We start from the raw sequence: 15,674 nt of genomic DNA on the forward strand, positions 1-15,674 counted from the left end.
CCTAGGTCCCCTTAACCTCGGAGGAGAAACAGCTGCCCAATGAAATTGATGCAGCTTGCCCTCTTAAAAGACCTGAATGGGATTTTACCACTGAAGCAGGTAGGACGTCTCTATCACCGGGTGTTCGCAGCGGGTCTGGGGGGGGGCAGGACGCCGACCCACCAATTTGGCCCAGGTGAAGCAGATGATGCAGAGGGCGGAGGAATCACCTGCCACTTTTCTAGAGAGACTAAAAGAAATATATAGGATGTATACTCCCTATGATCCGGAAGATCCAGGGCAGGCCACCAGCGACCTGGACAGGGATCAATGTGCTTTTTGCTATACTTCATGAAAAGGGGACTTTGACAAAATTTTTATGTTGACTGAAAAATGAGAAAAAAAAATGTAGGAAACTTAAATAATAAAAAGGAAATTTGTCTAGGAATGTCTAAGAGAGTCAGAGAAATGAACTAAAAGGTTATAGAAAATTAAAGCAAGCAAGTCATAGCAGAGAAGATTGTTACAGAAAGTTATGGAGGGTCAAAGCAAGTTGTAAAAGGTCAGAGGAAAGTTGTTAAAAATCAGAAAAAAGGTTATTATAAGTCAGAGAAAAATGTAAACTGTGCTATGGTTTCTCATGTCTAAAATTTTAACCATATTAAGCTAATTCTGTTTTATATATACTTGTTTTAAAATGTTCATATGACTTGACTGGTCGCCATTTTGCTAAAATTAAAAAAAAAAAAAAAAAAAGAATACTTAAACCGCCATCTTGACTAAAGATGACCGCATGGAAATTAGAGGTACCATCTTAGAAACAAGTTTTTCAATTGAGATTTACAATGTTAATGCTTCTATATATTACAGAAAGACCTTAAGGGAATTTAAATTTCTTTTTAAAACCAGTTTTTTTATGTTTGTTTTTATTAATGTTTGTACTTAAAGAGCTTCAATTTAAAATTATTTTTGAGCAAAGCCTGACAATGTAAAGTTTTTGTTTTATGAAAGATGCTGATCTATTATATGATATTACAGTTTATATTTTAGAAATAAGTTTAGGATGTTGATAACACACACCTTTAAGCTCAGGATGTTGGTAACACACGCCTTAAGTTTAGAACATTGGTGACACATGCCTTTAATCCCACCACTCAGGAATAAGAAGCAGATAGATCTTTATGAGTTCAAGGCCTGCCTGGTCCGGCAGATTGAATTCCAGGACAGGCTCCAAAGTCACAGAAAAACACTGCCTAAGAAAGAAGTTAAGCTACTATTTAAGGAATATAAGGTAGCTCTATGCAGTTTTAAGTTCAGCTGTGCTGTTTCAAACATCTTACTAAGTTAAAACCAGTTACAGTCAGACTAAAAATTATTTACAGAAATAAGACCTTACCTAGCCACCTGTATACTTAATGTGTGCTTAAGGCAAGTAATTAAAACAGACAAACAGACCTCTAATGCTTCAGAGATCTTCAGAATATGGCATTTAAATTGTTATCTTTAAAGTTTATAATGTCAGACAGACTGCCAGATCCTGACAATGACCCGAAGATTACAGGCACCTCAGTTCCTGCACCTGGACCAATGAGCAGATGCTCAGATATGAAACCTGCCGCCTGCCAGAACCTGGCCGAGACTGTGGACAAAGCTGCTGGGCACTGGAAAATTGATTGTACCCCTTTGCCTAGACAAAACAAGGTCAGTCTTTTCCATGTCCCTCTTCCACAGAGAGAAAATAAAACCTCTCACAATATAGGCCTGGCGAAGATTGTTGTTCTTTGAGACAGCTGCCTCCAACGATAATGGAGAAACTTGGATTTGGCTAACTGTATATGGACTTGCTTCTAACTGGCTTCTGTCAATTTTTAGTAGATTCGGATAAAATATACCCTTCTCAGATCTCTGAAATATTACTGGTTGTCAGCTTGACAGCATCAGACAGTCAGATCCACTATAGACTAGTCAGTATGTTAGCTGATAAAATAATGACTATCTACTGTTCAGGCACAAGCTCAAGGTTTTTAAGTTTATTTTGGTTGTCATCTAAGTACAAACTTAAAGGGCTTTTCATCAGGCCAAAGGCACCTCTGTCCAATCCATACCTAGCTCTCTGGACAGAAGAAAAATGTACATGCTTATAGCCCAAATCTGTAGTTTTTGCTAGGACTCAAAGTTATAAATATGTTCTTGCTGTTTGAACAGATATCCAGATATCTGCTTTTTCTGCACCGTGGGCTTCTATAAATAAGTTTTAACCTCTGTTCCTAGTTTAAATATGTCTTAAACAGGTTTCTGCTTCTGACAGACATCTGAGTACCAGTTGCTGACTTCAGACTGTTCTAAGTAGACTGCGAACCCTAGACTTGCTATGGATGTGAACCAGTCTGCTGATATGGACACCCCCTATCTCTGCAACAATGTCTGCTAACCAGAAGCCCCTGATGGATTCCCCATTGCCTAAATTCCTTTTTGTTTTTGACTAGCATTTCAACCTTCTGGGGTCCCTAACTTCGTCCCAAAGTCAGCAGGAAGCAGTTTGGAAAAGAATTTCGCCGTCCATTCTCCCTGGTTGAAATGCTAAGTCAAAGGGAACTTCCTTGCGTGGAGATGCCAGTACCTATCACTCCCTGATGGGGACACTAGAGACTGGGCCCTCCTACTCCCCCTAGCATACCCCTAGGCCATATGGGCTCACACCTTTTTAAAAAAAAAAAAAAACTTATAAAGACCAGAGGGACCATCCTACCATTCCCCATTCCTACCAGATCGGGGACACTGTCTGGGTCCGGCGTCACCAGACCTCAGCGCCTACCAGTTGTGAAACTGCCATGCAGCACAAGCTCACATTGTCTGAGGTCTCAGGAAAGGGGCTATGCATAGGCAGGGTTCCTCCCTCATATCAAGAGTTATGTAACCAAACAGAGCCATTATCTCAGGACAGCCGATGCCTGGTTGCCCCTTATGGAACTTATTGGGCTTGCAGTACTGGGTTGACTCCCTGTGTCTCTACCACTGTTCTCAACACCACCATTGACTTTTGTATATTGATAGAACTTTGGCCCAAAGTCACATACCACCAACCTGAATATGTTTACAGCGTACTAGGGAAATCAACCCGATATAAGAGGGAGCCAATATCCTTTACCGTGGCCCTATTATTAGGAGGGATAACAGTGGGGGGCATAGCAGCCGGCATAGGGACCGGAACCGTTGCCCTACAGGGAATTAATCATTTTAAGCTTCTACAACAAGCCATGCACACAGATATCCAGGTCCTAGAAGAGTCAGTCAGTGCACTCGAGAAATCCTTAACATCACTCTCTGAGGTAGTCCTACAGACAGAAAGGAGGGCTATGTGCTGCCCTCAAGGAAGAATGCTGCTTTTATACAGACCATACAGGAATAGTTAGAGACAGCATGACCAAGCTTATAGAAAGACTTAACCAGAGACCTCTGAATGAAAGATTCCATTCAGTTACAAGAGAAATGGGGGAATGAAAGACCCCGCCCCCTGGCTGGTTCTCTCTCGGTGACACTCCCGTACGCACACTCCCACACGCCTGGCGGCTGGCTCCCTCCCAAGCCGGTTCACCCAGGCGGGGGGCCCTTAACCCAGGCCCGCCCGCCTGGCACCGCGCCCCGGGGCTGGGGCCGAGCGGGGAGAGGATGCCCCCCCCCATGGGGAACCTCCGTCCCAAGGTCAGCCATCTGGACGCGGAGGGGGGAATTGGGTCTGTTGTACCAGGTGCAGACCTTGAGAATATACTGATAACTCTGTACCTCATTAAATTGTCCAATAGAATCCCTGTAACTATGCTTTTGGCTTCTGCACTGTGCTTTTTAGCTATATAAGGACCCCTCTCCCTTGGCTCGGGGCTTAGCCTACCCAAAAGCTAAGCCCCGGGGTACCAGCGCTACTAATAAAGCCTCTTGCTCTTACATCCAGAGTTCGTGGTTTCGCTGATTCCTGGGTGCGGGTCTCCTTCTGAGGTCTTTCAGAATAAACTGCTTGAAGAAGAGTCATGGTCGTGTTTCTCTTGCTGGTTGAGATAGACACGACAAGTGGTGGCCCGTACGGGGAACCTCCGCAGGTGAACGGCTCAGAACTTCCTGCAGTCAGGGCAGTCGACTGTTAAGTCCCAGGTAAGTTGGGACCAAGCTAAGGACCTCGGTAAAGAGGCAATAAGGTCACCGGTGAGGAGCAACAAAGTTCTGGGATTTGGACAAAGCAGAGGTAACCAAAAGTGAAAGTATGGGAACTACAACATCGCAACCAATTTTCATTGCTCTTCAAGAGCTGTTACGGTCTAAGGGATTGAAATTAAAGAAAAGTACTTTAGAGAGATTTATCCAGGAGGTTGATGTGGTAGCCCCCTGGTTTGCTGATTCTGGTAATTTAACCACCAGCTGCTGGGATAAGCTTGGGAAAGACCTAGACTTTGGTTGGGGGCAGGGGACAGTGAAGCCCTGGACAAGATCAATTTGGAGGCTTGTTCACAGTTGTTTGGAAATCAGAGATGTTGCAGAACCATTGAGAAGGGGCAGGAAGTGCTAGAACAGCTGAAAGAGGAGTGGTCCACTAAGTCAGAAAAGGAAAGTATTGAGGAAAGTTCAGAGGGGAGTAGCTCAGACACAGAAGAGGAACTAGAAATGCTAGCAGAAAAAATGGAGAGGGCATCTTTGCGGAAGCATCAGGATCCTGTGAGGTAGAGCCTACTGCTCCAGGACCGCCCCCTCCTCCATTTAACATAACTTCCTCTCCCGGCGGCTGGGGGTGCAGTCCTTTTGCCTGGAGGTATGGAAGGAAGTGAAACATGAGTTGTGTTATCCTGTCTTTCAGAATAACAAGGGGCAGCGCTATCATGAGCCCCTTGATTTCAAAACGATTAAAGCGCTTGCTGAGTCTGTCGGCACTTATGGGGTAACCGCAGCTTTTACAACAGCACAGGTTGAAGCTCTTAATCGCCATTGCATGACTCCAAGTGACTGGATGAGCTTGGTGCGAGCTTGTTTATCCCCTGGACAATATTTAGATTGGAAAGCCTTTTTAATAGAATCTCCTATTAGACAGAAATACCCTGCTATGAGATGTGTCCACTATATGGATGACATTCTGTTAACTAGTAAGGAGTTGAAATTGCTGCACTTAGCATATAGAGATTTGGTAAAGACCTTGGAGAGGAAGGGATTATACATAGCCCCAGAAAAGGTCCAGCAGGGTACTGTCATTAACTATTTAGGAGCTAAGATAAAGATTGTGTTGTGCCGAAAAAAATAACGCTTAGATTAGATACATTAAAAACTTTAAAGATTATCAAAAATTATTAGGTGATATAAATTGGATTCAGTCATTTTTGAAATTGTCTAATCAGGAGTTGAGACCATTGTATAATATATTAATTAGTAATTCTTATTTAAATCCCCCTCAGATGCTGACTATTAAAGCACGATTGGCATTACAAAAGGTAGAACAAGGATTGAGTACAGCGTTGTTGATTCGATGCATCCCTAATGCATTTTGCTATGCATTATTGGCAACTGCTTGTCAGGCCACAGGAGTGCTATGGCAAGGGCACCACTGTTATGTATCCACCCCAGAAGTTCAGTGAATAAATCAGTAGAGCATTACCCCACCAGTGTGGCTACACTCGCCACACTGGGGATTCAACAGTGTCTACAGTATTTTGGATGTCAACCTGATGTTCTCATTACTCATTATTCTGCTGCTCAAATAAAAGTTTTAGTTGCATCTTTGGATGAGTGGGCAATTCTAAAGTGCAGCTTTGATGGGGATATAGATAATCATTATCCTAAACATCCTATGTTAAATTTCTTTAAAGAGCACCCAGTAAATTTTCCAAAAGTGACTCATAAAAAACCTATTAAGGGTGCTGTGAATATTTTTACTGATGGATCCAAGACTGGGTGTGGTGCTTATGTAATTGGGGAGAGTGTCCCAGTTGTTTGTCAATTTATACCAGGATCACCTCAAATAGTGGAATTCCAAATAGTTCTTGAAGTGTTTAAAAGGGTCCCTGAGGCCTTCAATTTGATCTCAGATTCTAATTATGTAGTTAATCTAGTTAAGGATTTAGAAGTCGCTGGAAAAATAAAGATAAATAGTCCCATTCAAAATTATGTGAACCAGCTACAAGAAATTATTTGGAAGCGCTTTTATATTCAGCATATTAGAGTGCATACTGGTCTGCCTGGAGCAATTAGTGAAAAGAATGATTTAGTGGATAAATGTACCAGAATGTAGTTTGCATTCACCTCCCTTCCATTGGATAGAGCTCAACAATTTCATTCACAATTCCATGTTAATTCTAAAACTTTGCAATGCCACTTTGGTATATCCCGTGCTGCTGCTCGTGATATAGTTAAGACTTGCAAGGATTGTGTTACTTTCCTACATCCTCCAGCTTGGGGAGTAAATCCTAGAGGATTGACTCCGCTTAAGTTATGGGAAATGGATGTTACTCATATTCCTGAATTTGGGACATTAAAATATGTGCATGTATCTGTGGATACCTGTTCTGGAGTGATACATGCTACCCCCTTAAATGGGGAAAAATCGAGGAATGTAATTGCCCACTGCTTGGAAGCTTGGGCTGCATGGGGCATGCCACAACAACTGAAAACAGATAAAGGACCAGCGTATACTGCTGTATCCTTTTCTGCCTTTTGCACACAAATACATATAGATTTGAAGCATGGACTTCCTTATAATCCTCAAGGTCAAGGTATCGTTGAACGAGCTCATCGAACCTTGAAGGAATGCCTAATAAAACAAAAAGGGGGAATGGGCCAAGGCCGCACCCCCAAGGAAAGAATATCTTTAGCTTTATTGACTCTTAATTGTTTTCAACTGGATGTGGATGGGCGTTCGGCTGCTGATCGCCATCATAGTGCCCTTCCCTGTACTAAGGGATTGGTAAAATGGAAGGATGTCATTACTGGACTGTGGAAGGGTCCTGACCCTGTGCTATCATGGGCGAGAGGGTCTGTTTGTGTTTTCCCGCAGGATCAATCAGAGCCGGTGTAGGTTCCAGAAAGGCTGACAAGAAGAGTCCCTGCCTCTGAGGATGGCGAAAATCATAAGCAGACCAATGTACCTGATGCTGACAATCATGACGGTGATGCTGATCTCAACAAGATGACAGCAGAACCCTGATGGGGGATTCTGTTGGTGTTCCTGAAACCACTGCCAATCAGACATTCTGCTCAAGTTTTCCCTAGATTTTTTAGTAGCAATTTGAGTTTAAATTTACCTTTTTTGCCTTTAGATAAGGATATTAGTCCTGTAGAGGGTAATGTTAGTTTTGGTTTGCCAGGGAATTTGTGCTTTTTTATAGTTAGTAATATTAGTCAGAATAATGATGGGTGCCCTGGGAGGAATGCTTATCCTTGTCAGTATCATTGCTTTATGGTGTATCTGCAGGATGAGGGTTTCACAGAGGAGAATTCATGCCATGATTGCACAAGCCTTCGCAGCCCTGGAGGCAGGGCAGTCTCCTCAGGCTTGGTTAACGGTACTCAAAAGCTAAGTAATTACTTCCTCCACACAGGTTGGGAGACGTAGTACTGCACATGAAGTGTGAACTTCATGAAGGGCAAGTCTGATTGCATATGGGTTGGTATCATAATCCCATCTCTGACAAAAGATACTGGACTGGTGTGGCACCAGCTTGGCTGATACCTAGGCGTGGGGCCATTACATTGTCCCTTGTTTTCAGAGATCAGACCCCTACCCTTACCTGTTGTGCTATAAAATAAAAAAGGGGGAACTGTGGAGAGCCACAGCCCTAAGATGGCGCCTGGCTAGATGCCAGGTAGTCCGAGCTTAACTGTAAACAAGCCTTATTTGGAAGTGCTTGAGGCATCTGGCACGCTTCCTCCTTCTGTGGCCTATCCGGGATTGCCAGATGGCATGAGCTGATTGGGCACTGAGCATCTACTTAAGGGCTTGCAGGGGCTGGGAGAGGAGAGAAGCTGATGTACAAGGTTCCTGTATAAACTGCTTGAAGAAGAGTCGTGGTCGTGTTTCTCTTGCTGGTCGAGATAGACGGGACACTATTCTAGCCAGGACTTGAGATAAGCCCTGCATTTTCCCATTATGTAGAGACTGGACAACACATGATACAACTTCCTCTCCCAGGACTTGACAATTAACCCCAATTTTACTTTCAGAATACCTAAAGATGTCATTGCCCACAGACAGCAGGAAGTAATTTAAAACCACAGTACCCACATTCCCAACAGGTGGGGTGGGTAGTTTTTGGTCATTCAATGAGTTATGGAAGTTTGTCATTGTTTAGGGATGTTGGTTGTAGTGATATCTTGCTTGTACAAATAAAACTTGTCTGAAGGTCAAAGAATCGAGCTTGCTATTAGAGCTAGCTATTATTGCGATTGCTAACAATAGAGGTCTGTAGGTCTGTACAGACAAATTACTCTCTTGTCTGCTGAGACACTAAAGAGATAAGGTATGCTGTGGCTTGCTCCTTCTCTGTGATCTCTCAGCATTTCCCTCAATATCTGACTCCAGGTTTTTCTTAGTTAGGCCAATTACGAACACCATTTATAGTTACAGTTGTTATTGGTAATGGTCAGGAAAAATGCTGAACAAAGGAGATTAGATTCAGGGTTCTTGTTTGAAAAGAGAAAAGGGGGCTATTTGATTTGATAGTATAGAAGGATAGATTATTAAATCTACTGACAAAAACGGGGCTATATAGAAAGAGAATAAAATGGTTGATTTTTTTAGCCTACTTTTAAACCAAAAAGCAACTACTAGTTTTGAATGTTTTAACAATGATATGGATTGTTGTATATTGATACAAATTTAAGGTCCTTTTTGTTAGAACACACTGTACATATTTTTCTAATCTTATTCAAGATATTGTAACTGTATAACTCATTTAACAATGTAATGTACATTTCTAGTCCTTGAAAGTTATTACCAAATATTTAGGATAATAAAGAAATACAAGTTAGTAATTAGTCACTTATTGCAATTGAACTTGTAGTCATATTAGTTATGTTCTCAAGGTCAAACAGAGATAGATATAGTTAAGTGGTCTTCAAACACTTCAGAGATATACAGAATATGATATCTAAGATGTTTTAATGACATAGGTTCTTTTTTAATGACGAGACATGTCTCTTCTTGGCAGCACCAACCTACTTCAGAGAAGATGATGGGCATCAAAGGAACTCCACATGGCGTTTGCTTTCTTTGTGGCAAAAGTAAGCCACTGGGCAAGGAAGTACCCTTGTGTCAACTGCTAACATTGTGCTGTCCAAATTGGATATTCAGGACATAAAAGAGAATGACTACAAAACCTTGTCAAGATGAGTCAGGACAGTCCTTCAAAAATCCTGATTCATAGAAATGACTGCCAAATGCTCTATGACTGTAGTCTGAAGATTGGTGCCACAACATTTCAGAGGAACCTTAGGTGACTGTCCAGGCAGCTAGCTGTTTCTGTCATCTCTCATCTTTTTGGGGAATGGTTGGGTTTCTGAAGAAATTAAAGACTGATAGTTATAGTTTTTCTTGTTTACCAGATTCATAAAAGAAATTCACTACAGAGGTGTAAAGTGTGTAAGGTTGAGGTACATTAAAAGATAGTTTTGGATGATAATGTAAGTTAAGATAGTAAGTGAATTAGGTAGAAGATTTTGGACTCACCAAGATAGCATAGATAATGGAGTATTTTTTCTGAATTTGTCTAATGCAAATGGACTAGACATTGTTGAAGTATTTATTGCCTGTTTATATTGTATATAGTTACTGTACTTAATTGTATATTATTTTTCTTATAATAGTTATAGCCTTTTTTATTTTAGACAAAAAATGGAAAATGGGATGATATTTTGTTTGTGCTGTAACAAAGTTTGCCTGAAGATCAGAGTGCAGAGTCAGCCACATTAGTTAGTCATAGAGGCCAGGCAGTGGTGACGCATACTTTTAATCTCAGCACTCGGGAGTCAGAAGCAGATGGATCTCTGTGAGTTCAAGGCCACCCTGGACTACAAGAGATTGAATCAGTCTAAAAGAGAAACAGAGCTCACACCTTTGAATTTTTGAAAGTAGTATTATATGTGTAGTGCATGGTACTAAATATTCTTATAATGGGTGTTTTAGGTAGCTGTGGTAGTGAGAGGGAGATGGCTATTTGTAATAGCATGGGTCAATCTTGGAAGTAATAATGACTCCATTGAAGGGAACCTTGCAACATGGCATGTGGTACCATTTTAAGATAATGTGTGTCTGTAATCCCAGAATGGTGGGGTACTGGCTGATAGTGAGCCCTGGGGTCACTAAGAGACTCTGCTTCAAAAATAAGAAAATAAGTAATGTGGAGATTGAGGGAGAGGGAGACACCTGGCATTGACCTGTGACCCTCACACATGCATACATGGGTGAAAGCCCTGAAATACATATCCGACACTAAGGGAGAGTTCACATGGACAAAAACAATGAGTTTGGCTGTGGCATTGGGTTTGGTGAGGAAAGGGGAGAAGAAAGGGTAGGGCAAGTTTGTAGAGGATGGTAGTTACTTTGAATATACTAAGTCTTAATGGCCTGTCCTCAGGATTTCTATGTATGGAGCATAGCCCCCAAAACTCAAGAGCATAGAGCCAAGAGTCCTGTGGTCTTTCTTATTTTGTAAAAGAAACAGTTACATTTAATGTATATGTTTTCACAAAAATGTATTGTTTACATTTGTAACTCAAATTATAATTATAAAAACTCAAAGACAGATATTGGGGTCCAAGCTGAAGAACAGAGAAACCAAGCAACCAGCCACTAGCTCCTACCTCTACCTCAGGCTGAAACGGATCTCCTGTCCTCAGTGTGGCTGGAGAATAAATCTCTGACACTGACTGATGAATGTCCCTCTCCTATCTTATATATACCTCTCTAGAGCTGAGATTAAAGGCATGGGATCTCAAGTGCTGAGATCTCCTTTGTGTGAGCTGTTTCTCTTTTAGAGTGATTCACTTTCATGTAGCCCTGAGTGGACTTGGACACACTGAGATCCATCTGCCTTTGTCTCCTGAGTGCTGGGATTGAAGTTGTGTGCCACTACTGCCCAGATTCTACAGCTAACTAGTGTGGTTTGTGGAATTAAAGATGTGTATCACAATTGCCTGGCTCTATGGATGTGGCTAGCTTTGCATTTTCATCTCCAGTGGCCTTATTAAATTATAAACAATATATCACCACATACATTTGTTTATTTTTCATTATTTAAAAGTTAGTATTATGTGTAGCATTATGACTCTCCATTCAATACATGTGACTATGCTGAAACTCTCTCTGTGTGTGTGTGTGTGTGTGTGTGTGTGTGTGTGTGTGTGTGTGTGTGTGTGTGTTCATTACTGGGAATTGAAACTTGGGCCTCACAATGCAAGGTGAATACCTTACTACTAAGCTATGTGCTTTCCCCTCTCCCCAAGTCTTTTATTTTTGATGCACATTTGTTTAGGTTGGCCTTGAACTTGCAATTATGCTACCTCAGTCTCAAGAGTAGCTGGGAATGCAGGACTGTGTAATCACTCTTGGCAAAAGCAAATCAGAACTCTTGAGTATTCATTTTTGCAAGCACATTACAAATCGATTGTCCTTATGTTTGGAACAATCGGAGGACTCCTGCATTGTGATGAATCATCATGTTTTAAGCCTCTGTGAGTCAGCAGCAGGAACCATCCAAGTGCCATTAGAAGATGCTGAGGATGAGTGTTTCTGACCCCCTTTCCATCCAGAGCCTCTTTCAGAATGTTGAGGTTACTGCTTGTGCTTCCTGTACGTAGCAGCTCAAAGAATGTCACAGTGATGACTGGAAGCCACTAAATCACAGGACCGTTTCCCCTTTTAGTTAAAAATAAAGTGGGGATACAGAATGAGGTGGCTTAGCATTTTAGGCTCCTCAGATAAAATATAATGAGTGGAAACTGAGGTAGAGATGAGATGATGAGCACATTTATAACTTTAATAGGTTCTAGTTGGAGACTTCACAGTATGACAGAATTAAGGACTTCCCCCAAAATGTTTGGCATTTATTGCTGCACAGCCATCACCCCATCAATAGCAAATCAACACCCACCGAGCACAGCAATACAATATTTATATGTAGTTACATGGATGTCTGAGTTTCATCCTTCTTCATTTTGAAAACAGTTGTTTTGGATGTTCTCCAATCATTTTATTTGTTTATCTCAAATTCAAATCTCTTTATATGAAGGAAAACTAATTTCTCAAAAACAGATGAACTTGTGTTAAACTAATTTATAAAGCTTATCATAACAAACAGTGATGTAAACTAATAAGAATCTGCATTGACAGAAATGACTAAGTTAATATCACTGTGGCCACCAGGAGCTATGAATTGGGGCAAGTTCAGAAAATATGCCAATAGCCTAAGGTACATAATTAGCACAAGGTCAAAATAGCAATAGCTAGTCATTCAACAAATTTACCAAATAGCACATAAACTTTATTTTTCCTGTGAGAATGAGGTAAGATGTCCTTCTAAAGCTGTGCAGTTTAATGGAGCTGCAGGAGCCCCAGTCCCAGTGCTCCACAGGTCCCTCCTAAATGCTAACCGATCCTTCCTGCTTCTGTTCTGTTTTGAAATGGGTTGCTGTCAGTCTTGTTTTTTATTATTTTGTTTTTATTGTCTATAGTTAGACAGTTTCACCACTATGTAATGAGAAATCTGCAGATCTGATAGTCTATGAGCTACTTTGTATAAGTAGCAACTCAAGTTTTCAGAGTAAGTGGATTTAGGTAGTTCCATTTATGTTGTTTACACATCCATTAACAGAAGTGTTTCATCTTTCATGACCATTATTCTATAGAGAACCTCTGTGGTTGGTTATTTCTATGTGCATGTATGGGAATTAAGGAATGGTGTTTGAATCCAAATTTGCTGACAACAGAGTGGCACATCAGATTGAACAGGGATCCCTAAGCACAGGCTGGCATCAGTTTGTAACTTTTCCTGAAAGTCAAAGAATACTGGAGCAGTAGCTTCCCACAGGGTTACAGATTACACAGAAGAGTGGTCCAAAGTTATCCAGCCACGGAACTGTATCACAAGATTTTGGAGATATATATGTAGTGTGTGTGTGTGTGTGTGTGTGTGTGTGTGTTGTGTTGTTTGTGTGTTGTGGTGTGTATTATGGTGTGAGTGTATGTGTGTGTAAGAAAGCATTTTGAAAGCCAAGTAACAGAGAACAATAAAATCTCAACAGGAAGCTTCAGTTCATATGCACCCTCCTATGTTTTAGATAAACATGTAGGTTACATTAACTTAATTTTATTTAGTGTTCAGTGTTTACATTTCTTTTAAGCTCTTTCAAAACATCATTGGTGATGTTTTACAAAGGCTATCTCTTTGCTGTATTTTCCCTCAGTCTCTGGGTACCTGTCACAAAGTAGCAGCCTGGCCAATCCCATGTACCTAGTGGCATTAGCTCAGGGAGGGATAGCTGATCACCTAGGCCCAGAGCAGCACTATAATTTCCACAGTTTCTGCACTCATCCTTCTTTCCCAGAGTGTCTCCTCAGGCAGTCACAAAGTTGAAAGGTGAGTATTGTTACAGATTAGAAGGGGGGGGAGGTCCTTACATATTGTAGATGGGAAGGGACAGCAGACACTAAAGATGCAACCACTAATGCAACAATTCTACTACTTATGCATGCAAATGAGCTGTGGTCAGTATGTGACATAGATATGTGTATATTCATGCTATTGCCACATTCTTCCCAATAGTCAAGACATGGAATCAACTTGAATGTCAATCATTTTGGACAGAGGAATAAAGAAAACACTTTATGTACTTGGGAATACTATTGACTCAATGAAGAAGGAAGTTCTATAATTTAAAACATTGAAAAACTTGGGAGTGGGAGGGTATGCTTAGTGAAATAAGCCTGACATGATCCTGTATGATTTCACCTTCATGTGAAATCTGGAGAAAGCAGAAATTATAGAAGCTGAGGATAGGATGGCAGTTAGTTGAGGCAGGTAGGAGATATTGGTACAAGGACACAACATTTCATCTCATTTTCAGCATGGTGTCTTTCATTAACAATGACATGTTTTATACATGACTATTGCTGAGGGCATTTTAAATGCTATCATCAATGAATATGAATGTGAGAAACACATATTTTAACTACCTTGATTTATATATTTAATAATGGATGCATATTTCAAAACATTATATTATATTCCTTAAACTGTCATTTTATACTATCATTGAGAACATAAACTACACTTTGAATTTTAAGATTCAGTTCATTGCATGAGATGCATGGGAGATTTTCACGAAAAGGCAGGACCTTTGTTGCTCAATTGTAGACTTTAAATTTGGGTTTCATTCTCATATGGTTGCCCTAGGCACCTGCAAGTTTGCATGACTACAGCCACTTGGAATCTGTTCTGCTACAGAAATGTACTGATATTTATCTTAAAGAGTCTTTTAATCAATGAAATGCTTTGTATGGGAAGAGTGTTTAGCATAATAGGTAGCTAGTAAATAACGACCCTCATTGGCGTTTTCTATCACCAGTGGAGAGGACGGGACATCATATAGCTGTCTAACATCACATATATTCCAAACCTAGATGAAAGAATATACAATTCCCATTTTCTATCTATTTTTCAAAAGAGATTGCTAGTGATTACCCAGAATGTCTATATAATATGGATTAGTCATAACTAAGGTTTCTTAATGATCCAAGTGCTTACAAATATCTGAGATAAGACACTGATTATCACACAATGAGTTGCATTCTCTGGCTTGCCTTTCAACAATCATTCCTATTTATTCATTATCACTGACACATCTAATGAAGTTATGTTCACAATCAGCTTAAACACAAAACACAGAATAGTACATATGTTGACAGAAAAGCTGTTTGTATAAACTGAAACATGAAGCAAATATAAATTGCTCAAAATGTTCATTATGCTTTAAGTGTGACAATCCTCGGCTTGAATCCACTTATGAAAATTCGGTCACTTTGAGATAGATTGTTTGGGGTACCATTTTAACAAAAAGGTTAGTTTCTAGCAAATTTCTAGTCTAGCAGTTGAAGGACTGAACAGCTGCACACAGCAAACTCTGTCCCACATATTTTCTCTTGAAATTGTCAAACTCTGGGGCATCACTTATCTCCAGATAAGTACTGTGTATCACTGAAACTGCAATTAGACACAAGCATTTGAAGATGAGCAAGCAAGAACCTGCCTACAAATAGTACTTTGCTTCCATGCTAGCAAGGAACTGCAGGTTCTAGTGAATCCATCAGTTAACCAGGGGCTGAATATCTTACCTGCAGAGCCCTTTGAAAGGAGGCTATGGCATTTGTCTGTGCTGTTCTATCTGATCCCCAGCCCCATGTGCTAATCAGAAAGGGGACTTACGTCACTTTCATGCCCTTCTCGAAGGTTGTATGTGAGGTCGTGCTGGATATCTTCCACGAATTTGTGTGCATACTCAGGGTAAAGGCCCAGGACCTCAAAGAGACCTTTAAGGATGATGCATTGAAGATCACAGTAGGTCAGTGCCTTCACGTCAGCATTGGTCTTGATCACTTGGTCTTTAATTGATAGATTTGCTCCAATTAAATCTCCCTTTCCTAGGAGCAGTGACAAGAAAAAGAACCATAT

General features: G+C 40.7%; 1 protein-coding gene across 1 annotated transcript in view; it reads right to left on the bottom strand.

The window, feature by feature from the left end:
- The window catches only part of Kcnh8 (potassium voltage-gated channel subfamily H member 8), a 373,434-nt gene that overhangs the window by 64,475 nt on the left and 293,285 nt on the right, over positions 1-15,674 (bottom strand). Inside the window, exon 11 of the mRNA XM_027394572.2 lies at positions 15,429-15,643. Within this exon, the coding sequence (XP_027250373.1) occupies positions 15,429-15,643 (215 nt within the window). The remainder of the gene's footprint in view (positions 1-15,428; positions 15,644-15,674) is intronic.

The sequence above is a fragment of the Cricetulus griseus genome (genome assembly GCF_003668045.3).
Source record: "Cricetulus griseus strain 17A/GY chromosome 1 unlocalized genomic scaffold, alternate assembly CriGri-PICRH-1.0 chr1_0, whole genome shotgun sequence".
In the NCBI taxonomy this organism is placed as follows: Eukaryota; Metazoa; Chordata; class Mammalia; order Rodentia; family Cricetidae; genus Cricetulus; species Cricetulus griseus.